This window comes from Xenopus laevis, chromosome 3L, assembly GCF_017654675.1.
Source record: "Xenopus laevis strain J_2021 chromosome 3L, Xenopus_laevis_v10.1, whole genome shotgun sequence".
Lineage (NCBI taxonomy): Eukaryota > Metazoa > Chordata > Amphibia > Anura > Pipidae > Xenopus > Xenopus laevis.
Genome location: NC_054375.1, coordinates 135,445,112 through 135,472,820, shown reverse-complemented (window position 1 = coordinate 135,472,820; position 27,709 = coordinate 135,445,112). Strand labels below are relative to the sequence as shown.

The window sequence follows — 27,709 nt, the reverse complement described above, 5'->3', positions numbered from 1 at the left end:
TTCGCGCGAACAAGTTCGCCGGCGAACAGTTCGCGCCATCTCTAGACCTCAGTCAGACACTGTCCTCAGTCACCGACGCAGGTAAGATATGTACTTTTATTTGATGTATCTTTATCTCTGTCTGCTAAGGATTTCACTCCTACTCTACTGCTTCTTGTTTCAGATGTTGACTCTGATGATTTGGAGAGAGAACTCAATGACATTCTCCAAAATGAAGAGATGATTATTGACCTTCCTGATGTTCCTTCAGGCCCAGTGATCATTCTCCCCAGCGCCCTACAGAATGGAAGATGGACCAGGGTGAGTCTGCAGCACTTAATATTGCTAAACCTGTTGCAAAATATACACCACACTCTGTACTTCATAATATACAGTACAGCCCTGCCTCTAGTTATACATGATAGGTTTCCCCTGCTCTTTATATAGTATGGCTCTTCTGTATCTTAGTTTGTAGGGTGAACCCCCGGTGTATTTCCCATTTATACTACAGGACTTTGGTCTGTATCTTAGTTTATATATCTTAGATTCCCGGTGTATATCCCATTTATACAATATGGCTTTTTTCTGGTCTGTATCTCAGTTTATAGGAGGGATCCCTGGTGTATATCCCATTTATACAATAGGACTTATCTCTGGTCTGTATCTCAGTTTATAGGAGGGATCACCGGTGTATATGCCATTTATACAATAGGACTTATCTCTGGTCTGTATCTCAGTTTAGAGGAGGGATCCCCAATGTCTGTCGCATTTATACCAGGACTAACTAGATAAAAGGCTAAACTACTACTGTATGTTGTCTATCCTCAGCTGCTCATTCTCCAGCAGATGGATCATTCTTGAGGTCTGTTCCAGAGCCAATGCTACAGTGACAATACCAAAAGGTTGACTTTTATGGCTGCTTGTGCCCTACTCACAGGACCTATGCTGAGGAACCACTATGACTCTAATGAACCAACAGAGTAATTTCTTATGACCTTTACGATCATTTATGACACCCCAGACCCCTCTATAAGACTTGAGAGGACAGATACTTGCATAAAATCAGGGGTACTGCCAAACAGAGCCTCATTTAGGCTGCCAGCCCACATAGGGGGTACCAATAGCAAATCACAGCACTTATTTGGCACCCCCAGGGATGTTTTTATACATATATATATATACATATATATATTTATTAATTTCTCCTGTTAATGTTGGCATCATGCTCAACTATGACCACATAAGCAATAACTCAACCAATCAAAACCATCCATTGTGTCCTGCACAGCAAACCCCTTGTCTTCTACATATCAAGTAAATGTATATGGTCTCAAGCCATCAGTCGGGAATTGTATATTTCCAGTATCACAGATTAATGCCTTAATATTTATTTTTGTCTATATCTTTAGTTTTGTCCAGAGAACAAATACATCTCAATGACATCTAAAAGCAAGAAATTCCCTGTAGTTCCCCTTCTCATAGCTGTAACATTACAAAACTGAGCTTGTCAGTCATTATTACTCATTGATTGCTGGTAGTCAGTCCCACTTACTGCTTGCAGAGCACATTCACATGCATATGCTTTCACTGTGCCAGGCTCATGTTAACCGTTAAGGGATACTGTCATGGGAAAATATTTTTTCAAAACAAATTATTTCATAGTGCTGCTCACACTTCTGCACGGAAATTCATCTTTCAAAAGAGCAAATGGATTTTTTTATATTTAATTTTGAAATCTGTCATGAGCTAGACATATTGTCAGTTTCCCAGGTGCCCCTAGTCATGTGTCTTGTGCTCTGATAAACTTTAGTCACTCTTTACTTCTGTGCTGCAAGTTGGAGTGATATCCCCCCCTTCTCTTCCCCCAACCCCAGCAGTCCATCACAACAATGGGAAGGTAACCAGATAACAGCTGCCTAGTAGAACTAAGAACAGCACTCAATAGTAAAATCCAGGTCCCACTGTAACTCCTTTAATTACATTGAGTAGGAGAAACAACAGCCTGCCAGAAAGCAGTTCCATCCTAAAGTGCTGGCTCTTTCTGAAAGCACATGACCAGGCAAAATGACCTGAGATGGCGCCTAAACACCAATAGTATAAATTAAAAAAATACACTTGCTGGTTCAGGAATTAAATTTTTATTGTAGAATGAATTATTTCCAGTGTAAACTGTGTAATTTATAAATAAAAACTGCACCATAAAAATCATGATAGAATCCCTTTAAAGGGTAACTATTGCAAAAATGAAAATGTTATATTAGCTTCATCATAATGAAATAAGCTTAGAGCTCACTCAAATAACTGATTCCAGTACAAACAAAATCTAACAAAATAACTGCCTTTTGCACAAATCCTGCATGTAGAGAGACATGATGTCTGGTGATTTTAATAGAGTGAACTCTAATACATCTTCTAGGCAAAAGGAACCCCCCTATAAGATATATTGGATCTAACTGTCAATGAATATCTGACACCCAACTGCTGCATGAAGAGAGAATGGAGAGAAAAAGATGCTGAGAGAGAAATAGTGAAGATAAACTTGATTATTTCAGAAACAGTACAGAATATTTAATTGAATGTATTTAGAAAGTTTCTTATTTCAGTATGATGAAGCTTGTATTCCATTTTCATTTTCGCAATAGTTACCCTTTAAGTGCCAGCTACATGAAATGTGAATATGTTCACTTTAACCCCGGTACCATACCTATTTAGAAAAGTGGTTGTGGGGGGGGGGGGTTTGTCGGGGGCCAAATCTGTACGTGGTTCAGTAAGGCAGCCGGTAAGGTGAGTGTGGGCAGAGAATAGAGGCAGGGTGGGAAGGTGTCGGCAGCCCAATGAGGAAGCAGTGTATTAATTAGGCATTTGTATCATGTGACTGGCGAATGTGAGTGTGTAATGACTAATGTTATGCAGTAGCACAGAACATTCTATGGAAGAAGCCAAACATTTGCACATGCAGCACAGTCTGACCCAACACAAAGAGCAGATATAACATGTTACTATGGCAGCCAGCAGTTTTATATAGTCACCTACAAGTTGATAAATGAAAACAAATAACTGATTAGTTGTTGTCTGCAACTGTATTTATGCAAGGTGGCACCTAGGTTTGAAAATAATCATTTGTAAACAAATTATTGGCCTGGGCAGAACTTAAGTGTTTCCATCACTGCTCTGTTGTGCCGTCACTAACCCAAACGCTTTTGGTCACCTATTAACCCTTCCCTGGCTCAATCTGGGCACTATTTAATAACTAAAGTAAATATTTTCCACTCCCAAAATAACATTATAGTATAAGGAGGAGTTGTTTCTACTGTGGTGCTTTATAAATATATATGGCCATTGATTTATCATATTTTATAGTAAGTAATAAGTACAGTATGTAAGAGAGATGCTCCCTGTTGTACATCACAAAGAGTACAGCAGCTCTGTCCTATGTAACACAAATATACAGTATGTTTATGGCCCTTTAATGAATACCATATTGTTTTTTCTGGAAGACATACTGTATACAAATAGTGCTTTGAAAGGGGAGGGTCATGTATTGAATAATCCCATGTAGCGGATGAATAGGAAACTCTAAGCGGTGGTGATGCTTTCCCTTTCCTCATATAATTTCTCAGAATGTTTGGAGAGCTGCCAGCAATGTGAGATTACACGCCGGCTCTGCTAAATGTGACAGGCGCTGGGAATTTACCTGGAAATCCTATGTCCCTGCCCCACAGCTTCATGGATTGATTCAGAGCAATTGCCTCGGGCTTCCAGATCTACGGGGGGGTCACTTTGGGTCTAAAATGTAAATAAATGTACATATACTATAAGCTGCTGATCTGTAACTAGCACTGCTGTCCGGAGGCTTGTAGTTCAACAACATCTGTGAGGCTGGACTGCAGAGTTGATCATTACTGGTATAAATAGCAAAGATCACTGAATTCCTTTATTGTTTCTTAATTGCAGAAGTAGAAATCATGCAGAACATTGCCAAAGTGGAACTGTTAGTTCATGAGTATTAGAAGAGGCATAAGAAAAGGAAGTAAAGGGGAAATGGAGATCCTGTGATAAAGGGCAACGGCTGAAGTCATCCTACCCAAGGTAGTTCTTTCAATATATTTGGTCAAATGAGAGAAAATATCCATAAACTTTAAAGGGGTTGTTCACTTTTGAGTTAACTTTTAGTATGATGTAGAGAGTGATATTCTGAGACAATTTGCAATTGGTTTTCATTTTTCATTATTTGTGGTTTTTGAGTTGTTTAGCTTTTTATTCAGCAGCTCTCCAGTTTGCAATTTCAGCAATCTGGTTGCTAGGGTCCAAATTATCCTAGCAACCAGAGATTGATTTCAGTAAGAGACTGGAATATGAATAGGAGAGGCCTGAATAGAAAGGTGAGTAATAAAAAGTAGCAACAACAACAAATGTGTAGCCATACAGAACATTTGTTGTCTAGATGGGTCACTGACACCCATTTGAAATCTGGAAAAAGAAGAAGGCAAATAATTAAAAAAAACTATAAAAAAAAAGAAGAAGACTAATAGAACAGTTGCTTAGACTTGGCCATAACATACTTTAAAGATCATCCTCCTAGTGAGCAGGGTTTTTCCTATTGGCTACGCAGAGACACCTAAAGCCAATCTGGGGTCAGATTTCATTTGGCAGGAGCGAGCATGCTGGGTAAGTTGCCGTGTTTGTTCTAGCACTGGATTGGCAGGCTTAGAAGCATTATTAGGGGATGAGTTGGACTATTCCAGTTTTAAAAGGTTATAGACCTGGATTCTGGATTTAAGTCAGCCCCACCATGTGACAATGAAAGAAAAGTCACGAAAACAGCTGAAATGTAAGTCCTGAAGCGGGGAAAAGACCCAAAGTCACTAAAGGAGTCGAAGTTAAAGGCCTGAAGCCACGAGTTCAATTCTATGGAACACCAATGTATTATTTTAATAATCTGTAGGCCCCTGCCACCAAAGTTTTTTAAAAAAATATTCTCTGGGGCCATAATTTTTTTTACTTATAAGGGGGGCACTGGCGCCAATGTTTTTTTCAACTCATAGGGGGCCCTGGTCCCCAATTATTTTTTTTAACTTGTAGGGGGCCCTGACCACCTAATTTTTTTTTTTTAAAAAAAACAAAAAACTTTTATTGGGGGCCCTGGCACCACAGTTTTTTTTTAACTAATATGGGGCCCTGTTCATCAATAGCTTTTTATAACTTGTGTTTGTGGGGGGAGGGGTTACCTTTTTTAGCGCTGATGTCTGTGTGGTCTTTTAACTGTCCTGTGGAGTGGGCGGGATCTGGGATGGCACTTGTGGGCCAGGGTGGATGGGCCCCAGCAGGCCCTGAAATTTTCCCATGATTTTTAATGGCGGCCCTGGCTCCATGTCCTCTCCCAAATAGCGTTCCACCATGCTGGAGTGGAATCCTTTACAATGCATTGATTGTGTTAGTTGCTGGGGACTCTATCCCGGGGCAACAAATAAAATATGGAATCCATTTCACACAAAGTAATATCAAAAATGTTTTGGCTACTCTGAAGTTGGAGACAAAAGGTTTATGTTAATTAGACTATAACAAACAAGGGAAAGTTGTGCTCACCACCGGGTGCAATGAGGCTCTGAGCACACAATCCATACAGACAAATTAAAGAGATCCTCTGCACTCATCACATTATCAATATATTAAGGACATTGAGACATTTTGTGCCTTAAGCTACTAAAAATGCCTTCCCCTTTAAACAAAATAGGGATTGTTTGTCCATATATTAAAATATATTTAAGCTGGCCAAGTCATCCCTGGTCTGGCCAGTCCTACACACAACTTTCAGGTGAGCACAACTTTCCATTGTTTATTATAGTTTATACAGGAGCAGTGGCCAGCCCCATGTTGTGGCCCCCACCCCTTCCAGCTATAGTCAGGTGATAGTCGTTAGCCAACTAAACCCTAGTGGCTAAAAAATTCACATTTTATATACTGAACTTATTGCACCAGCCTTAAGTTTCAGCTTGTCAATAGCAGTAATGATCCAGGACTTCAAACTTGTCACAGGGGGTCACCATCTTGGAAAGTGTCTGTGACACTCACATGCTCAGTGGGCTCTGAGCAGCTGTTGAGAAGCTAAGCTTAGGGGTCATCACTAATTATCCAGCAGAAAATGATCTGTAATATAAGCTGATGCTACAGGGCTGATTATTAAATTCTGATGCTAATTGCACAGGTTTCTGTGCTGCCATGTAGTAATTATCTGTATCATTATTATCTGAAGATGGCGCCTGTTTGCTCCACTGCACATTTCTGCTTGTATAGGTCAGCTTTACTATGAGAAGCACTGTTTATTGAAATAGACTCTGCGGGGATGGAGAAGAGAGGGGGCTCATTTGATGGCTGTGGATGGGGACTTTTGATGAGGGGGGTTTAGTTCTCCTTTAAAGGAACAGCAACATCAAAAAAGAAAAGTGTTTTAAAGTAATAAAAATATAATGCAGTGTTGCCCTGGACTGGTAAAACTGGTGTGTTTGCTTCAGAAACACTACTATTGTTTATATAAATAAACTGCTGTGTAGCAATGGGGCAGCCATTCAAAAGAGAAAAGGCTCAGGTTACACAGCAGATAAGCTCTGTAGAACATAATGGTGTTATCTGTTATCCACTATTTAACCTGTGCCATATAGTCTTTTTTTCTATTTCTACCATTGCTACACAGCAGCTTGTTTATATAAACTATAGTAGTGTTTCTGAAGCAACACACCAGTTTTACCAGTGCAGGGCTACAGTGCATTATATTTTTATTACTTTACAACACTTCCATTTTTTTGGAGAGAAAAGAATTTAACGGTAAGTACATAAATTTTCTTTTCATTTCTTTGGTATTACTGTTCCTATAAGGGTTTCTCCTCAAAGGCAGGTTTATCTAGCCCACCGAAGATTCTGCGTTCCTCTGTTTTCTTACACAAAGGTGGACTTCATCTTAGAAAGACTTGTGGATGTGGTGAGCACTAGTATTTGTTGTCAAGTGTGAGCAAGAAAGAACTAGATCACTTTAACAAACCTGCCTGTCTATCTGTCCCAGGGAATAACGGACAGGTGGTGAGTCAGCACCAGGGTTGTCAGGTCTAATTTCCAAAACCAGCCAAAATCAGCTACAAAACCAGCAGAAAACTAGCCAAGAGTCACTTCAAAAGTAGCCCAAAAATAGCACAATATGTGCAGTGGAAAAATCTAAAAAAAAAAATACATACATATATATATATATATATATATATATATAAATACACCTTTTTCAAATTTTTACTGATTTGCAAATTTTTCCATGAAGTAAAATAGGACAGATTCGCCCGTCACTAGGGCCGTAACTACAGAGGGGGACCCAGGAGGTATAGGGAACCCATGAGGCCCTAATTCATATACAATTTCAATAAATGTTGGTAAAACAGATCAACCTATTGACATTTTGGTGGCCAGCAGATTTTTGCCCTAAAATTGTCTGAAATTGAGAAAAGTCACAAGATAATGTGAGAGGGATGGGAGACTGGGGTACAGAGCCCAAAATCTACTCCAGACTTCTACACAAGTCCGTCCCTTTGCATGCTGGGTATTGTAGTCTTACATTAAACTTGGCTGTCAGCAAATTGTTAATCAAAAACTACATTAACCAACATGCACTGGGAGATGCAGGCCTGGTACATTAGGGGCGGATAACAAAAAACTTTGGCTGTACAAACTAGCCAAAGGCCCAAAAAGTAGCCCAAATCTGTACCTTGGCTAGTTTGTACTTTTAAAACCTGCCTGGGCTTTAAATTAGTAGCACAATTTGGCTGGAAACCCGCCAAACTAACAACCCTGTCCTGTGTAGCACTTCCTTCCTGTCAGCTCACAGAGGTGGGGACTCCTCCCCCCTTGCACAGAAACTACACAGAGGAGAGACAAATATACACATCTCCCCTGCATTTATATAGTCCTGTAGCCTTTTTATACTAAGATTTGTTTGTTACACTAAGGGGGTTATTTACTAAACTCCGAATGCAAAAATCACGAACAATTCATGATTTTTTTGTTATAAAATCACTTTTAAAAAATCACAAATTTTTTTGAATTTATTAAACACAAAAAGTCTGAATCTGAAAATCCGACATCTCAGACCTGCCGAGGGTTGCATAAAAATCAATGGGAGAAGTTCCAATGATTTTTTGATGTGCGCTGGGTTTTGTGCAATACCAGCAAGTTCACTGAATTTTCGAGTGGAAATTCCGGAAAAAAACCCGCGAAATAAGTGAAAATCGGATGAAAAAAACCTAAAAAAAATCAAATTTTTACCCGCAAAGCTAATTTTCTGGAAAATCGAATAATAAATAAGCCTAAAAAACCCAAGCGGATTTGATTGGACTTTATAGCAGAAAATATTGAGATAACTTTGGACTTTGATAAATAACCCCTAAGACTTGTTTATTTTCCTGTTTAGGCTCAGGTAAATTCTACACCAGTAGAGAAGTGCTCAAACCATATTGCACAGCCCGTTATTTTTCTGAACTTCCTGACAGTTGGATTCCAATAAAGCAAATGACATTCTGCATGGTTGATCATCTTTATGGCTCTAATTGTTATTTTGCAAAAGTTTCTTTTTTTAATTGTGAGAAACCAATATCCAATAGATATCTGTAGGATAAGACATAACATTTCCCAGGAAATAATAAATAATTGAGAGTCTGCAAAACTGATGCATTTCCATATCATTAAATCACACAAATTGTTCCTCACACCAGTTACTAATACAGTAACTGATTTTCAGTTTCCCCTAATTTTACATTGTTGTTTTGTGGTCCCACCATATTTTCCTGGATTTTACACCACTTTTTCTGGTCCCCTGAAAAATGTAAAATGGGGGTTCTGCTGTAATTCTTTTAGAACACGTTATGGTGCTCTGCTTATTCTCAGAATATATGACTACACTGACAGAATGTAACACCTCGTACTTACACACTTATATTTCACAGGTACAAAGCAGAACTAGCAAACAAATTATGCTGGACAGTGGGCGCTGGATCAGGTAGGGCAGATTTTTAATTATTACATTCCAAATACATATACACACACACACACGTGTATGCGACCCATTATCTGGAGAACTGTTATCCAGAAAGCACATCTCCCATAGACTCCTTTTTATCCAAATAATCCAAATTGTTTTTTAAAAAAAATGATTTCCTCTTTCTCTGTATTAATAGAACAGTGCCTTGTATTTGATCCTAACTAAGATATAATTAATCCTTATCAGAGGCAAAACCTGCCTATTGGGTTTATTTAATGTTTACATGATTTTCTAGTAGACTTAAGGTATAAAGATACAAATTACAGAAATGTATCTGTTTTACTACATTGGTGTGTATTATTTGTTTCTTAGTGGGGTCCACCGTAGGTAGGTGTATCCCTGGATCCCACTAAATTCCATAGGGTTACACTAGCAAATTTATAGTTAGAGAGAAGGGGTGGATTTTCCTCTTTGGCTTCTGGTGTTTGACCCAGCTGGATATTTCCAGGGAGCCTGGGTGCAACAAGGCCCAGTAAAGCCATTCTGTCCTAGAGGGACCAGTACCTCTAGAGAGTAAAGTCCAGGGGCAGGGACCCTGTGAATGAGGCCAGCTACAAATCTGAGATCCTGAGGGTGTATCTATCCAGGTGTTAAGCTATGTGCAAAACCAGTGGACCATTTGTCTTGGACAAATAATCTGTTATATTTTTGTTGCAAGAACCTCCTGTTGCTCTACATCTCAGGCTCCAGCCTGGTGTGTTAGAGTCTAATGTACACATGCTCTATTCCCATAGCTGGCAGACATTAACCCTTTGGATCTAAAATAGCCCAAAAAAACATTACATTTTGGTGCCCAAAGGCATGGGTTAATGATTTTTCTGAAGGCTGAGCTGCTGTGTGTACTGTTTCTTTAAATCCTCATGGCAGGCTGCTGGACCGAATAGGAGAAGACAGCCCTGCATTTTTTGCTCTAAATTATTTGGCTGTGGGTTCGATCTGCGAGGTTCGTTCTGGAGTACCCTCGTTGGCCAGCGCCTGTGTCAATCAGCCCAGTTGTGCGAGACTTCCGCGTCTCCATTCTTTGGGTGCGAGAAGCACTTTGAAGCACTTGGGGGAAGACGGGTCCAGATGTTCATCACTGCCGCCGTTTTGTAGAGAAGTTTCCTGGAGACGGATGTGTCTGCACTGTCCCTGATCCGGGGGTGCTTACTACCTCTAGCAGCTGCTAGGAAGCAATTTATTGTGCTTACACACACTACTGGACCGCAGTTGTGGCTGGATACACCTGTGTGAACTGTCGTGCATCTTGCATATTCTATCCTGCAGTTGCAGGTGAGAACTGATTCCTGTTCATCACCCTCCACATGTATTTCCATAATGGCGTATGGTTTAGATGGATGGGAGGATTTGGATGTCCAGGCAAGGAACCCTAAGTTATGGGACCCCTTCCTGAGATCCTTTCAGCTTTTCTATGGGCTCCAGAGTTTGAGATGCCTAGAGTACAGCTTTATCTGTTGAAGGACTTTGAAAATAGTGGGTTCTAATGAAAAAAAATATACTCCACGGAGTAGCATCTGTTCCTTGTGCCTACTACCTTCCAAGTGGCTGTCATGCTGTGGGACACTTGTAAAGGTGGCAGGGGCAATCTTTGGGCTGCTGCCACTTAGGCAGCAACCCCGATGCCGCCCCCCTCTCCCGTTCCGTGCTTAAAAGTTTAGCGTCGGAGCGGGCCAAAAGGGGCGGCATCACTAGTGCAACGAGCGCATACTGCACTTTCTGCACTAGCAGAGCTAAATTTCCGGTTTAAAAAACGGAAATTTGGCTCTTAAACTTACAGGAGGCGGCTTTTTGCCGCCCTTTGTAACTGGCCAGTCACTGCTGCCCGAGGCAAGGTGCTCAGGCGGCAGCAGCCCACGGATTGCCTCTGCTCATGGCAGGAACGGCCCTGGAAGGGGGTGATGTGATATCTGGGATAAAGTATAAACATTTTGTACCACTTGCCAAAAACGTTGCCTCAGTTTCCCTTCTTATTTTTTTTACTTTACTACACAATTTGAAATCATTTGAGAAAAGCAATGCAACAGTCTTGGTTTCAATCTTAATTATTCCAAAGATTAATTTCACTCCATGTTTACACCAAAAATAAAGAAATTGACACATTTTCAGTTACGTAGGCTATTGCTTGTCTTATTACTTTTCTAAGAACAATGTTCTCAAATTAAATAATCTTCATTACTAAACAGACATGGAAATACTTAATATTAAACTGTATTGCTTAATTGTGTAGCAAATGTATGGTTTGTCATTTGAAACAGATTTAAGGCAACACTGTCCCAGGGACAACTGTTGTTGAGAATAATATGCTGAATCAAGAAAATGATCCTCAGTAATAGGAATCCCAATGCTATACTTTAGAACTGTTGTATACAGGACTGTGTGATCACAATGAATATTGTAGTATAGAACGATGAAAATATTAGGAGCTAAGTGCTTGTTATAATTGTCTTTGGGAAGTGTAGGGTTTTAAGCATATTACAGCAATTATTACATAAAAATGTTGGTGTTTGCACATTAACAGGGAAATCACTAGTGAGTGCTATAATTACACGTGGGCTGCTTTTAGAATCCTTCTTTTTTCTCTGGAGGCTGAGTGCAAGTAAATTTGTGACATAAAAGCGACATACTGAACCATATAAACATTGATGATCAGGGCCCCAGACAAGATGGTGGCTAGGGGCGTAACTACAGAGGAAGCAGACCCTGCAGCTGCAGGGGGGCCCAGGAGGTTTAGGGGCCCATGAGGCCCTACTTAATGAGCATTTTCAATATATATTGTTAAAACAGGACAACCTCTGGATATTGTGGGGGCCCTAAAAAAAATTTGCTGTGGGGCCCAGTAACATCTAGTTATGCCACTGATGGTGGCAACCTGTGTTTGTAGACCTGTTCTTCTCTGATGGCTGCTCAGCCTTTACTGAAGCTGACACTACTTTTATTATCCTTTTCCATAAGGTTATATGACTGCAATAACATTTTCAAGGTGCTATTATAATGCCAGTGAAAAAACATTTAGCTACTAGCTTTAGCATATTTTTTATATTGTTTTTTTGCTCATGCGATCAACTGACTACCAACTGAAGATCTACTGTAGATTGAGATCTCCATGTCCTGAAGGGAATCGTGGGGAAGCAACATGTGCCATAGGATGATAAAGATTATAAAGAGATAATTGAAAAAACTGCAAATCTCAATATGAGAATGATTTTTGACCCCCTAGAATACCTCTCTAAAATGGCTAATCTGAACTTAGTTTCCTTCTTATCCAATGGCTTCCCTGTCTACCCATGCTTATGGATTTGCCTTGTTAATTTTAGGAGGGATAAAAATACTCTCATTTTACCAAATTAAGTTGATATTTTTCAGGGGTGTCCGAAATATGGGCAGATGTAAAATTAAAAACAAGATTTATAATTTTATTTTTAACCATTGTTAGATTTCATTCATAAAAATATATATTTCCTACATACACGCTAATTGGCAGATTTATTAAGGGTCGAGCTATATCATACTTAGTGCTCTGCCCCAGTGAATCCAAATGTGACTTCAAAGCACTGTAAAACTGGGACAACAATTTTTGTTCCAGATTATGCAATTTTTTAAGGAGTTTGTTCAGATTCCAGTATACAAATGAGGGTTTGGAATCAGTTCAGATTCATTCTAATTATCATGCCAAGAGTATTTGCCCAAATCAAAAAGTTATGAATTCATATATTTTTTATTGTTAAATCTTTGTGTTAAAAATGAATGTGTATGAGTGTGCCTATGTAGCTCAGCTTCTTATTGCTGCAAACATTGCAAATAAATAGTGATAGGCTAATTTGGGCGTGGTTTAATTGCTAGCAAATTTTGGGAATTTATTCACCGGCTTCAAATCATTGAAATTCGCCGTGAATTTGCGTTTACCAAATAAATTCACCCATAATAGGTAATAAACTAACTCAACATGCACTTAATTTTCTGCAATAATCAATGGCAAGTTGAAAGACAGTAAGCCATACAGGAACATCTTTTTAGGGTCCCAAAACTTCATACAGATGTATATTTTTGCAAATATATCGAAATGCACTTGTGGCCCATAGCTGTTACAAGGTCATCTGCAGCATAAATAATAAAACAAATCCCTTTTATTAAAAAAAAAATGAAATTGCAGAAATTAGTTAAAAGGTCAACCAAACGAGCGCCCTACCATCATGAAGCTAATGGATCCCATCTGTTAATAATAAAAGTATGTTTGAATTTCCCAAAAAAAATAATTCAATTATCTCAGTAGAACAAGATTTTTTTAACCATGTGCCAAACAAGCAGGTAAATATCTGAACAAACTCTGTCCCAATGTTGACACACAGAGGTGTAAAAATGGAGAGAATGGACCCAATGACTAGTGATGGGCGAATAAATTTGATTTAGTGGAGAATTTCTGTGTTTCGCTCCGATTTTCAAAATTTTATGTGAAAATGTCTGATCTTCCCGATTTTTTGTGAAAACCTTCAGATTTCACGATTTTTTAGTGAAACCCTTCAAATATCATGATTATTGAGTGAAAACGACCGAATTTCACGATTTTTTTTGTGAACTTTACGATTTCGCAATTTTTTTTAACCATGTGCCAAACAAGCAGGTAAATACCTGAGCAAACTCTGTCCCAATGTTGATTCACAGAGGTGTGACAATGGACCCAATGACTAGCCATGGGCGAATAAATTCGGCTGCCATGAATTAGTGGCGAATTTCTGTGTTTCGTTCCGATTTTCACAGTATTTTTGTGAAAATGTCTGATTTTCCCGATAATCACACAATTTTTAGTTTTTCAGGTGATTAATAGCAAAAAATATTGGAAAACCTGTAAAAGTGTGAATGGCTCAAAAAGAAAGTCCAATAGGATCAGCACAGCTCCCATTCACTTCTATGGGACCTGGACTGCTTTTACTTGGAGAAGTTTTGTATCAGAGTTTTTTGTGGTTTTTACACTTCATAAATCTCAGTAGAGTATTAGAGAAATTTTAAAAACTCAAATATTTAGAGAAACAAAATATGATTAGTAAATAAAAAAAATCTGAATGTTAGTAAATAGGTCTCTTGGTGTTTTCGGCACACTTACTGATAGAACTGTATAATGGATGACCTGAAAAGATTCCACTTGATACGAGTGGACTGAATATTCAGGAGAAGAGAAGACATAATTACTTTATTGTGGAGAGGAGGATATTATATTATTACAGGAATAGAAGGGCAGAGGAGTTCATCTTTATGTACAGCCAGAATTAAAGCCATGCACTAAAATAAATGAAAAAGAATGGAATTGGGGAGGGCGTGGAATCCTTCTTGGTAGAGAATTCACCTGGACTAAAGTTACAGAAAATGATTATTGGTGTATGCTGCAAACTGCCCACTATATGTGAGGAGAATGAAGTCCATCTGATATTAAAAATGGAACAAGCTTCATCATTGGGTTAAGTTGTTATCATGGTTGACCAGTATCCAGACAAGAGTATTCGCTGATAATTTGATCTTTGTAATGCCCAACTTACTGGAGTCATTACCCTCCTTGCTACAGAAACACAAGGGAATCATTTATATGGCAATTTTCTCCTGTTGGCCTCAAAGCACTTTTCACAGCAAGCAATGCAGCCATTATAGGTGCACAGAGTAAGCCGGGACACCAGGAGATTGAGTTACTGGTCTAAGGAGTTGTAACAGGGAATCAAACCAGTGTCTCTAATATGAGATCCCACCTCAAGGCTGATCATTTAACCTCTAGGCCAATGACTATTTCTCCTAGAAAGCTCCCTTCAACTATACAATCAATATGAACAAATCAGAAGTGCTTCCAGCGTTTCTTCCCCCCTCACTTGAAGTTAATTGGGAGATAGCTCAGATATCTGGAAGTCTACATTCCAACTGACCCTTTAGATATTTACACATATAACTGCAAAACAATGCTGGCTTCCATTGGAATTGTTAATGTCCCTGCACCTCTTGCACACAAACTGGACTATAAATGATTTGAACTCAATGGGCAAATTTGCACCTGGGCTGTAACTAGGGTTGGCACCTGGCTGGTATTTCAGTAGCCTAACTAAAAAGGGGCTTGAATTTCAAATTTAACAACAATGTACTTGTTAATACATTTCAATACATTTTACCCTTGCCTGCCTACCTAATCCCTGATCCACCCCAAATATATATTCTCATTTTACCGCATGTCTGCTGTGATGTTTGTCCCATCACATCATCGATCTGCTGAATTCTATGTCATTACCCACCTCCAGCATCCAGTGCCTCCTGACGGGTAAAAGGTGGAATCCCTAGCAGTAACCCATGGCAACCATTAAAGTTTTGTTTTCATGTTCTACCTGTAGTTGGCTAGAAAAATCTAATCACTAATTTGTTGATATATTTAATTCCCATGTGCTCCATTGAGCATGAGTAATTTACAGTATGTGTATATTAAAACAAAGATAATGCTATCTATAGATTTCATTGGGTTTAAAAATGTTACAAAGCGACGATTCCGTGAAATACAGTACAGGCGGTGTTATATGTATTTCTTAGAAATCTCTTAAATCAGGATCTTATTTCATGGAAAAGCTAGTAACATACAATGGAGAATCTTTGACACCTCATCAAAGACTATATTTCTGGACCTTAAGGTTCTATTGGGTTTATTCACAAAAGTGCATAATCTGTTTCATTCAAAACAACTGCAAAAAATAACAACAAAATAGACTTAAGACTTTGTGAGGTCATCACAATGGTTGCATTGGTTACCACCATTAGGTCATCACAATGGTTGCCATGGATTACCATTGTGAGGTCATCATAATGGTTGCCATGGGTTACCATTGTGAGGTCATCACAATGGTTGCCATGGGTTACCATTGTGAGGTCATCACAATGGTTGCCATGGGCAACCATTGTTATGACCTCACAATGGTTGCCATTGTGATGTCATCATATGACATTGTGATGTCATAATGGACCCTAAGCTTTCTGTACATGTAGGACAGGAAACAGGATCCAAGTTGTCATTTGATTTTCCAGCCAGCTGAGGTAAGCATCAGAGGCAGAGGGTGTGGTATATTAAAACTACTAAAACTGATATTAAGGATAGAAATATATAAATAAATAAGAGAGAGAGGTGTATATATAGTGAATAAAGTACCCTTTGTAAAATATAAGGAAATTAGAAGTTAGCGAGGAGTTCCAGGCCATGGAACTCTGAAGTTAGTTCTAATATCTTCATATTTTGCAACAGGGGATATTTATTTATTATGAGTCATGACAGAAATAACATCACTAAGCTCTGATTACAACAATGACATCACTAAGCTCTGATTACAACAATGAAATCAATTCAATGACCATATAAGGTCAAAGGCTGAGTGCTTCCATAGTGATGTCATAATGGACCCTAAGCTTTCTGTACATGTAGTACAGGAAACAGGATCCAAGTTGTCATTTGATTTTCCAGCCAACTGAGGTAAGCATCAGAGGCAGAGAGTGAGGTATATTAAAACTACTAAAACTGATATTAAGCAAAGAAATATATAAATAAATACATAAGAGAAACAGAGTTGTATATATAGTGAGTATATATAGTGAATAAAGTACCCCTTGTAAAATACAAGGAAATTATAAGTTAGCGAGGAGTTAAGGCCATGGAACTCTGAGGTGAGTTCTAATATCTTCATATTTTGCAACAGGGGATATTTATTTATTATAATACATAATTTCCTGTGAGTCATGCGACAGAAATTACATCACTAATCTCTGATTACAACAATGACATCACTAAGCACTGTTTATAAGGATATCATTTACAGGATATTTATGGCTCTTGTGTATTATTATATATGTATGTATTATAACATTTTTTTTTCTTCCTTACAGAAAATCAAATAACAAAATCAAATAACAAAATCAAATAACAAAATCAAATTACATCTACATTCTACAATGAACACTTTAACGAAAAGACTTTGGAAATGTATTTCTTATTGCTTTCCATTTCGTAAAAAGGTAAGATTTCAAATAATATAATTAAATGCAATATGTTGTTAAGTTATAGGAATCAGCTCACCAATAAAAAGTCTCAAAAGTTGTAAAATCTGCAGTAACAATTTATCAGAATTTCACAAATATTTTATTTACCTTTTATAGTAATGCTAATCTCAGTTATCTGCATAATATTAGCTAAATTATCATTTTAAGAATATTAAAATGATTCCTGTAAAAAAAAAAAAAAAAAAAAGATTAAATGTGCATCTTAAACCCTCCAATCATCACAATCAAAGCAATTCTTAATGGCAAAATTAATTTGATACGTGTGATAAACCCACTATTGTTTATTTACCAACACAAGGAATTGTTGTGCCTGGGCCGTATCCAATAGAGTTTTTGCTTCATTGTTGTACTTGTAGCTGGCAGAACAAATATAGTCACTGACTGGCTGCTATTTTTTGTGGCCACAGGTGCAGATTTCCCTAGTGTTAGTAAATAAGTCATATTGTTTATTCACGAATAATTAAAAATAAAAGTCCATATAAAATTTGGATTCAGGTATTTGTCAGTTGGCACCCACTCCATATTGGGCCACATATTGTGGAGAATGTAGGTACATGAACATACTTTAATATGCTACAGTTGATATGTATGTTCAGTGTATACCAATGTGTAGCATTTCAGGTCTGTTAAGAAGAATCAGTGATACCTTTCCTTTGACTTGTGCTGCCAGATGTATACAGTACATGTTGGGTATATGGAAATCATGGGCTGTAGGGGGTCCTACAAATAGGTTTTTCTGGCCTGGGGAGGTCTAGTTCTGCCCCATATTAATAGGGATAATTTGGCAAAGAGCTATGTTTAAATACCCAGTATTAGAATATTCTTTACTGTCAAATGAAGCACTTAACTATAAACTGATAATATATATTTTCTTTTTTTATCAGAAACCTAATGACAATGCTGTTGAAGAAATTGAGGTAGGCAGGAGATATTTGTAGATTAAAACAGAACATTCTTTTATTCTTCAGACTGCCTTTCCTTTCATAGTACAGATTTACTTTAGCAACTTTCCTACATACTGACCTAATACATAATGGACGTTTAAGGTGCATGTGGAGTTTTTAACGTATCTTCAGTGCAGACCGAATCCCTTTTCCTCCTTTTTACCTCGTCTTGTTTAAAAATAAAAAAGTGTGTGTATATATATATATTAAACTTCTACACTGCTGCTTTATGAAAAGGCACATGTAGTATTGCTGCCAAAAATACCTTATTTACATATATATATACATATATATATATATATATATATATATATATATATATATATATATATATATATATATATATATATATATATATATATATATATATAGGTACAGGATCTGTTATCTGGCAAACCGTTATCCGGAAAGTTCCAAATTATAGAGAGGCCATCTCCCTAAACTACATTTTATCCAAATAATTCCAAATTTTTAAAAAATGTTTCCTTTTCTTCTGCAATAATAAATTAGTTCCATGTACTTGATCCCAACTAAGAAGAAATACCAGCCTATTGGGTTCATTTAATGTTTACACAATTTTCTAGTAGACTAAAGGTATGAAGATCCAAATTACAGTAAGATCTGTTATCCAGAAAACTCAAGGTCCCGAGCATTGTGGATAACCTGTCCCATACCTGTATATACACAGTTATACAAGAGTGGACATTGGCTGCTCAGGAATCTTTGGGTTTTCCTATAAAATTAGACACATTTCTACATTGCACCAGTGGGTTATGGGCCTAACGTGTGGAACTGTAGCATTTACTTTACACTTTTACCTTACTTTTGTGAATCTCTTATTCTTGCAATATTTTATCTTAACAGATCAAACAGGAATCACTAGAAAAACAACCTATTGAAGCTAATAGTGAAAGAGAAACGAGTTATGAAGTAAATAGTGAAAGAGAAACAACTATTGAAGCTAATAGTGAAAGAGAAACGAGTTATGAAGTTAATAGCGAAAGAGAAACAACTATTGAAGCTAATAGTGAAATAGAAACGAGTTATGAAGTTAATAGCGAAAGAGAAACAACTGTTGAAGCTAAGAGGAAAAGAGAAACTACTACTAAAGCTCATAGGAAAAGAAAGGCGGCTAACAAATCTAATAGTACAAGAAAAACTGCTAAGAAGCCTAATGGTAATTAGTTAAATGCTTAAATGCTATCTTCTGATTGGCTGAACACTTTCTACCTGTTACTAGAAATGAACTAGTTGGTACTTGTTACTACTCCATGTCCCATCTTTAACCTTATAGTCCAACACTTCTTTCATATTAGTGGCAGAACATGATTTAGATGAATAAATGTGTTCAACTTCTAATCTTCACCTTTATCAACTGTGAAAATTTGTTGTTATTTGTTAACACTTTCCTAAATAGATTTGCCCCTGTATATGTCCTAGTACATGATGTTCTACAAGATTATTTCAAAGAACTGTCTTGTGTTATCATGTGGCTTCATAAAATATGTTCATGGTTTTATTCTGAATTTCTCCAGTCCTGGGAATTTTGTAGTAAATTGCCATCTTTATTTTGTACTCTTTGTGGTTTGTTAAAATATTATATCATTATTCATCACTCCTGATAATATAATATATGTATGTTATATCTCTTTTGCAGATGCAGTTTCACCTGAACGGGATAAATTGTACTGTGACGAATGTGTATCCAGACAGAAGATATGCTTCGAAGACCAGGTTAAAACATCAATTGCGGTAAGTAATTTACCAGCACCAGGAATTCTTTTAGCCTATGTTGTGAATATAAGTATATTAGGAGAAAAAAACCTAAAAATGACATTGCACAGAGAGTCCATCTCCTACAATGTAAATGATCTTAGTTTGGTGCCTGACTTCCCCAAGGCTATAATGACTTTACATAGAAAAGTTAAAGAACACTAGGAGTGAATAACAGATAAGCCACATTCTGCTCTTCATGTGTCCTGTTGTGAGAGCCATGATTGGCTGGAAGGAGGCACCTGGGTCTAACATAGACACAATCCACTAAAGTAACATAGTAATTCTGAATATACCTGTAATGGCCATTTTTACAAATGTAAAAACCAGTGTATTGCTGTGAGTAGATATGCTGATAGCCAACTCATAAGGAAATAGGTAGATGGGAAGAGCATTGTTACATTTATCCCTGATATCTGCCCAATATGCAACAAGTACACAGTTAGTATTGGTTGTATAACAAACTATTATGTTCTTCCACTACAGATATTTCCAAACCCCAAGACTTATGAATTTGTTTCTTTTATATACCTTAAGGTCCCTTAATATCACACAGAAGAAACATGATCCCATGCAAGCAATTTATTCTGTATAAGCCACCTTTAAGAAATTACTGTATTTGGAATCTCTAATGCGTTTCTCTTTAAATATCCCACAGAAAAAGAAAGTTTTCTGGACTGACTTTAAAAGATCCAATGACTTCGAGAGAGGCCTATTAAGTAGAGGATGGGTGAAGAAAATTGCCCCCACCTTCAGTAAGTCTGCTTAAAAAAAACATCTCTTCAAGGATTTTAGAGATATTGAATTGTTAATGATAAAAATGAACCTAGTGCTCCCCACATGCTAGCATATAAATGTCTGCCCTGGGGTTTCATGAGCACAAAGTTGATGAAGTAGAAGTAGAGGATAAAACCTCATGGAATAGGCGACAATTGCATGAAAGTTGCATCCAACTTTATCTTCCAGTGACTTTCTGATCTGAAAATATTCCACGTAAACATATCCGTAGGCCAGAATTTATAAGGAATACTTTTTCTGTAGGCACCTGACACCAAAAAACATGGTTTTGTTACACAGTTGAGTACTCTAGTCTTAAGCCTTAATATTATAGAGATAATATTATATTCCCTAATGTGCCTGGGAAATATGGGCAGAATCTGCTACTAGTGGAACCTTTCTGAGCAATCTAATAAACTGCGATAATGATACTAATGCAATGTTTTTACTTGATAGATGCTGGTCCCAAGAAAACTGTATTTCGTGACCCAACATATGGACATAAGGTAAATTCATATTTATGTTTGTACAATACAAAGATCTATGTAAGAAATGTGTGGGTAATCTTAATCTAACCACTCATGGATATGGCCAATTTAATTGAGCATTAAGATAAATATTGTTAATGTTTAATATTATATGCTTTCTTTTATCACACCATTGTCATTGTTCAACCCAGAACAGTGTACAATGACTTGCCCTTTCCTATAGCTAAACATATTTCTTTCTATGAACATAAATATAAATGCACTACATTTACTATTCAGTTAAAGTGCATGATGTGACTGGTGGAGAGGAGCCAAGCAAGTTAGCAAGCTACAGTACTTAGTGCAACTTAATTACAGAGTATGGTAGCAGCATAACTAGCAGTTACTAGGCCAGTTGTTATTTCTTCTGTGGTAAAAGAAGTAATATAATGCTCCAGAAGTTTACTAATCATTTGAGTGTACTTGCCTTCCATGAATAAACTTTGTATTTATTTTTCTTTTTAGATTATAAGTCGTTATGACATACAACCCAACCTCATCCTGACACGTAAAAGAGTTGAACTCCATCTTCTGAGAGAGGATCAGATAACCAATCACTTTTGCAGAGTGCACGCCACAAGCAAGGTGAGCCAACTGCAGTGACTTACAATGACCCATAGCAACCAATTAGATCTTTCATTTCTATCTCGCAGTAGACTGATCAAAATGAATTGCTTATTAAATACTATTTGTGAATATATTCACATTCTCAGTGAAATTTGCCGTTTTATTATAATAGCACAACAAAAAATAAAAAGCAACTTGTTTTAGATGATTTGATCCATGTCTGAACTGGAGGTCCCAGTATTTAACCAGTGTAAAGACCCAAATAGTTCCACATTAGCCCATTAATAAATACTGGTGCATGGCATTTTGATATTTGCCCGTTTACAGTCTGCCTGTGCAGGACTGCTTCTTTCATCTGAATCATATGGCTTCCAGTTAACATGATTGGAACCCATTATTTCCAAGTCAAAGACGGTTTCCAGTAAATGGAAGTGGAAATTATTTTACATAGGGTTTCCAAGAGAAAACAAGGCTATGATATGATGCCTCTTGTCACTGGTCATACTCACAATGTAACTTCTTCGGACACAGGTGACCTGGTGGGAATATAGAAGCCAGAAATGTGGCCAATCAGTGGCTCTCTAGATGTTGTTGCATTCTAATTCCTAGAATTTTTTGTATATTTATTTGCTATAATCTTTTTTGACTTTTTATATTTATAAAATGCATAACTAAATATGTTCTTTGTATTCTAGAGTGGTCTGTGCAAAGTATTAAGGCAATGGTGTTTGTCGTGTGATGCGAATCCACACACTTTCTTCCCTCGTTGCTACATGTTTAGTAAGATAAATGAAAAACAAGCATTCATTGGTAAGTGTGCATAAAATACTGTATCATGTCATTATGTCTTGGGTATAGTATCTTAAATCTGGGCTTTATATCCTTCAAAACCAAAGTATTATTTAACTTAGTGATCTACAACCAGTGGCTTATGAGCAACCAGTTGCTCACCAACTCTTTGGATGTTTCTCTCGTTGGCCTAGAAACAGGCACTTATTTTTAAATTCCAGGCTTGGAGGCAAATTTAAATTGCATATAAACTAGGTGTACTGCCATGTAGAGGATCCTGTATGTTGTCAGGCCACGTAGGGGCTACTAAATCACATCACTTATTTGGCACCTCCAGGGACTTTTATCATTTTTGCATTGCTCCAAAACTCTTGTTTTATGTGAATGTGGTTCATGGGTAAAAAATGGATGGGGCCCCTTGTTTAACACTAAGGTTATTTTATATATTGCATTTTTTTCATGGAATAGTTATTTTGGTTTAGCTTTTACACAAATGTATTTATATAACATTTGAAAAGGCAACAGAGCACACATTCCAATATAGAACACTGACCAGGCCATGACTAGTCCCTCCCCTCTCCTTGATGTCTCTCACTTATCACCTAGTCATTAGAATGTTTAAGAGGGATTCTGAAATCACTGGTTCTATATAGCTGTCCATATGAAATAATGTTCCACCCTAAATAAAATGTGTTCTAATGTAACAGCTATTAGAAGTTCCCATAAGTATATTATAGTGCATATTAACGACAACTCTCTGTATCTCTTATAAATTGTGCCTATATACATTAATATGTAAAGGAAAATAAATCCATAGTATCACCTGCTTAGAAATATAATTCAAAGTTCCATCTTTCTTTAGAAACTAAATATTTGCCCTGTTTGTTCTCACAGTTATTGTTAGTGTCATCTTTTGGTTAAATAGAGTATTCTAACAAAAAATGTACCTTTATTTAGATGACTTTACCATGACTGCGGCTTGTGGTATCCTAAAATGGGTTTTGAGAACCAATGGGAAGTCTTTGCAAGATGAAGTTATTCCCAGCCGGAAAGAAAAGGAAGAAAAAACGGCTATTTGCATGTCAGGTAAGGGAAAAGCAGCGGCACCTGGTATAGCTACAGCTACTCTGATAACAGAAAATGAGTTACTTGTAGTATTTAAACAAGACCCCTTCTTTGCAGTGACTATAATTGGACAGTAACACCTTGTTCATTTTTACACTGTAAGATTAGACTTGAAATGGAGTCACTGGCATCTCATGGTTTTCCAACCAACTATATTTGTTTATTGTTCTCACTTCTTATTAATCTCCTCCTGTTATGTTCTTTTCTGTAGATGCTAAAATAAACAATCATGGCCCTGCAAGAATTGTTCCAGAAGATATTATAGTAACAGCCCTTGTGGTTTGCCAGTTTCATCTGTACGACTTGACACATGAGGATGAAGACGACATAATATGTGCCGGGATAGTTGATAGAAAACATTTCATAAGTGACTACTATCAGGTTATGCAGTAAGTAATGTCAGATGAAACCATTCATAACAATTTAGATTTAGAAAGAAATTGTCCTGATTATAGGAAAACAATGACAGTGAACACTCTATGGGGTGATTTATGAATGTTCATAGAATGTTTGTTTCTTCGAATCATAGTTTTTGCGCAAATTCATGAATTTTTCTTATAGTTACTTAATCCATGATTTTTTAGTTATTTAGCAAGTGTAAAAACCATAAAATCTACGAATACAAGGGCCTAAAACAAATCAGATAGAACAGATATTTATCGTAAATAATAAACTTATTGGTATACATTATAATATTCTCCATAAACATTGTATTGCAATAGTGTGATGTGTATTATGTATAACTGTCTCTCATCCCTGCCCTTGTATTGTTACAGTCATGGTGCGCACATACAGAATTCAGACAAGTATGTTGATTACTGCCACCAATTGTTATGTAAGCTGAGAAGAGTGAACCCACAACTAGATATAGATGGAGAAAAAAACATCTGGATTTCAAAACCAAGAAATTTATCTAGAGGAAGAGGTAAGAGAATCTGTGAAATGGGTACTCAATTGTTGTTTAGGGGGAAACAAAAGTTCAGGTTACTGGTGGGTGCCCCCACAGGACATTAAATGACTCACATACAGTAACTAATGCAGAAAATCATGCAAGGGCTTATATAGTAATAGCTATTTCTATATGATCCATAGAAGGGTGAGGAACCTCACCGCCAGTGAGGTTTTGGGAGGATCCATGAGGGTTTTCATCTCATCTCATACATTTTGGCACATAATAAATTCCCATTCTTCATGGCCAATTCACAGTTATGATTATGGTTATTTCTGTGCAATAATGCAGAATATGTATAAATGAATTCCTAATTAGATGTGTGAGATGTAGGACCAATATGGTTTCAAAGGAGCAACCTTAGTTATTGGTCCAACGCATGCTGATTTTGTTGCTTCAGGTGTTACAGAATGGTTTACTACAATATTGATTTAAACAGAGATTGATTCATGTTTTACATGTTATTACAGGGATACGTTGCAGAAATGATCTGAAAGACATATGTTCCTTGGGAAGGGAATGGGTGGTTGAAAAGTACATAGAGAGGCCACTTCTTGTATATGGAACCAAATTTGATCTCCGTCAGCATTTCCTCATAACGGACTGGTACCCGTTAACTATCTGGTTCTATAAGCACAGTTTCCTCCGTTTCTCATCTCAGCCCTTCACGCTGGAGAGTTTAGATACGTAAGTAGAGGGTGCAAAATCTTGCATTCTATTTATTTGTTATACAGTAATGACGTGATGTTGATATGACTTCACTGCTTTGTACTCTCAGAGGCTCATGTACAAACAGAAATAAGACTACTCTCTGCCTTATTTTAGCATGTTACAAACTGGTATAAATATCATAAGACCTTTTTTAATTGAACAAGTAAGAATTACATTATAAAACACCTTGGACAATTGTGCCATTGTTGCTTGTAACTTAAAGGTAATTTATAGGTTTAATCCACGGTGTATACGATAATGTTTGGGATAAATCACTTTATGGCATGAAATGTATTTGCTTGTTTCCTTTACATCTGTGAAGTGGATGAATATGCTAAAGGCCCTGTTCTTCTAACCTCTGATTCTGTAACAGTTGCATTGGTTACAGGGCTCTGTAATTTTGCTCTAACTATGGTCAGCTTGCTAAGGCTAATGAATGGCTAAGGCAAGATTAGAATATTTAGTGACTCACTGGATACCGACACTGGATTACTAGTGATGGATCAGGCACATAAACCTGACAATTGTATTGTTTTATCCTTCCAGCGCCACCCATGTATGTAATTACGCCATACAGAAAAAATTAAAGAATGCACCAAATCGTCACCCCAACCTGCCTGAAGAAAACATGTGGCACAGTGACGAATTCAAAGAGTATCTTTGTACAATCGGAAAAGAGCAAGTCTGGGATTCAATCATTATACCAGGGATGAAGAAAGCCCTCATTCATACAATGAAGGCCACTCGGGAAAATGTGAAGTACAGGAAAAACAGTTTTGACCTTTTTGGTTCAGATTTTCTGTTTGGAGAAAACTTCCAGCCCTGGCTACTTGAGATACAATACAAACCTGGCATAACCAAAGACACGTCAGTGATGTGGAAAATTGTTCCACCAATGGTAGAGGACATGCTACGTGTGGTGATTGATTACAAGGATGACCCTAACTGTAATGTGGGAGGATTTGAACTTATATATAAACAGGTAAGTGCAAGTCAAGGGACAGAAACTTTGATACTGATGAATGTCTAAAGAATAATATAACCTCAGGCACATAATCTGAGTACATAATGTTTTTGGGCTGTGTTTATTTATATAAGTATGCCATGGGTGGGTACTTGCTACTTCAGGCTCTCTTCCCCCATGGGAATGTCTTGCAGATTGGACAAAATTGGTGTCCAACCCCCTGATAAGTTTAACACGGGCCCCAAGGGGATGAGGGGGTTGCAATTGCACCCAGGCAAGTAGTTATGCCACCAGCACTCACCTCAGCCTTGGAAATGGCTATTAGTTGCAACGCTCAACCCAAATCTAAGCAGTTCCTCTTAACTTAGAACAAGGTTACAGACATTTGTAAGCCAATACGTTTTAATAGTATCCAGAACAGTAAAATATTCAACTACCTTATAATTATAGGAAGGTATTACGTGAGAACATACAAATTAAGATTGTAGGCAATATAACACAGATTTAACACTAGGACACTGGGTATAACTTTTGGTATTACATCTGAGTATAGGAGACATCATTTTGAATACATAATGAAAATGATTCATTTAAGCCTAATGGACTATATATATATATATATTTTAGTGCTAAAAGCTTTCTGTTTTTTCAGTTTTAGGCAAATTATACTGGAAATGTGTCACGGTCAGCACCCAACACCAGAACAGATGCCAGGCACCCTGGTCTCGGCTCGTACTTCACCAGTTAAGTGACCGCCTTTGGCCTCGGGAGGAGCCCTCAGCTTACTCAGATGCCACCTGGACTTAACGAGAGGTGCAAGGCGTAAGTTCTGGCTGGCAATGGGGCACGACTGTTTACAAGGATGCTGGAAGATAGGAAGCCACCAGGAACAGGTAGGCCGGGCCAGCACAAGCAGTAGGAATCGTCAGGCAGGCAAGGGTCGAAACCAGGTTATCAATCGGAAGGATTCAGCATGAGAGTAGTAGAGACTCAGGCAAAGGTCAGGATTGGAGAGATCAGCGTAGTAAGCAAGCAGGTATGGGTCAAACACGAAGGATCAATCAGGATTCACAACAATAAGCTCCCAGTAACAAGCTCATTGAACCTACAACGGGCAATGAGCTAATACTAAAAATCCCCTTTTATACATTTGAATTTCCGCGCCAATGCACGATGGCGCGCCTGCGCCTTTATGAATTGCCCTAGAGGACCGGAACCAGCATGGAGCAGGGAGCAACGCGGTATGGACCCCGCTGCCGCTAGACCACCAGGATTAGTGCCTTACGAAATGGGATTCTCAGTAAAGAAAAAACATTTAGAGATCTGAAGATAACAACCATCTCTGATCCATAACAGGTGGCTAGTGGGATGAGTCTTGGAGGAAGGAATAGTCCAACCAACCATTTCCTTTTGATGCCTATTTTTTTCTTTGTTATACCTTTTTTAAAATAAAAATTATTTCCTTAA

The 27,709-nt window shown here is 37.5% G+C and overlaps 1 protein-coding gene across 11 annotated transcripts; it reads left to right on the top strand.

The window, feature by feature from the left end:
• The first annotated feature begins 44 nt into the window (after positions 1-44).
• Positions 45-27,709, top strand: LOC121401582 (tubulin monoglycylase TTLL3-like). Of its 11 annotated transcripts, none has more exons than XM_041586991.1 (19): positions 65-81; positions 164-300; positions 808-959; positions 3,934-4,068; positions 8,958-9,010; positions 16,943-17,071; positions 18,001-18,033; positions 18,925-19,237; positions 19,718-19,812; positions 20,492-20,588; positions 21,067-21,116; positions 21,603-21,722; positions 22,400-22,514; positions 23,451-23,579; positions 23,830-24,007; positions 24,395-24,543; positions 25,038-25,254; positions 25,825-26,260; positions 26,901-27,012. In XM_041586991.1, exons 6-19 carry the CDS (start codon positions 17,009-17,011, stop codon positions 26,988-26,990), a joined length of 2,085 nt encoding a protein of 694 aa, XP_041442925.1. In that variant the 5' UTR covers positions 65-81; positions 164-300; positions 808-959; positions 3,934-4,068; positions 8,958-9,010; positions 16,943-17,008; the 3' UTR covers positions 26,991-27,012. The 11 variants fall into 11 exon arrangements, with proteins under 11 accessions (XP_041442930.1, XP_041442925.1, XP_041442934.1 ...); XM_041586999.1 differs by lacking the exon at positions 65-81 and adding an exon at positions 27,531-27,709 and having other exon boundaries at positions 95-300; positions 26,901-26,916; XM_041586993.1 differs by lacking the exon at positions 65-81 and having other exon boundaries at positions 95-300; positions 808-841.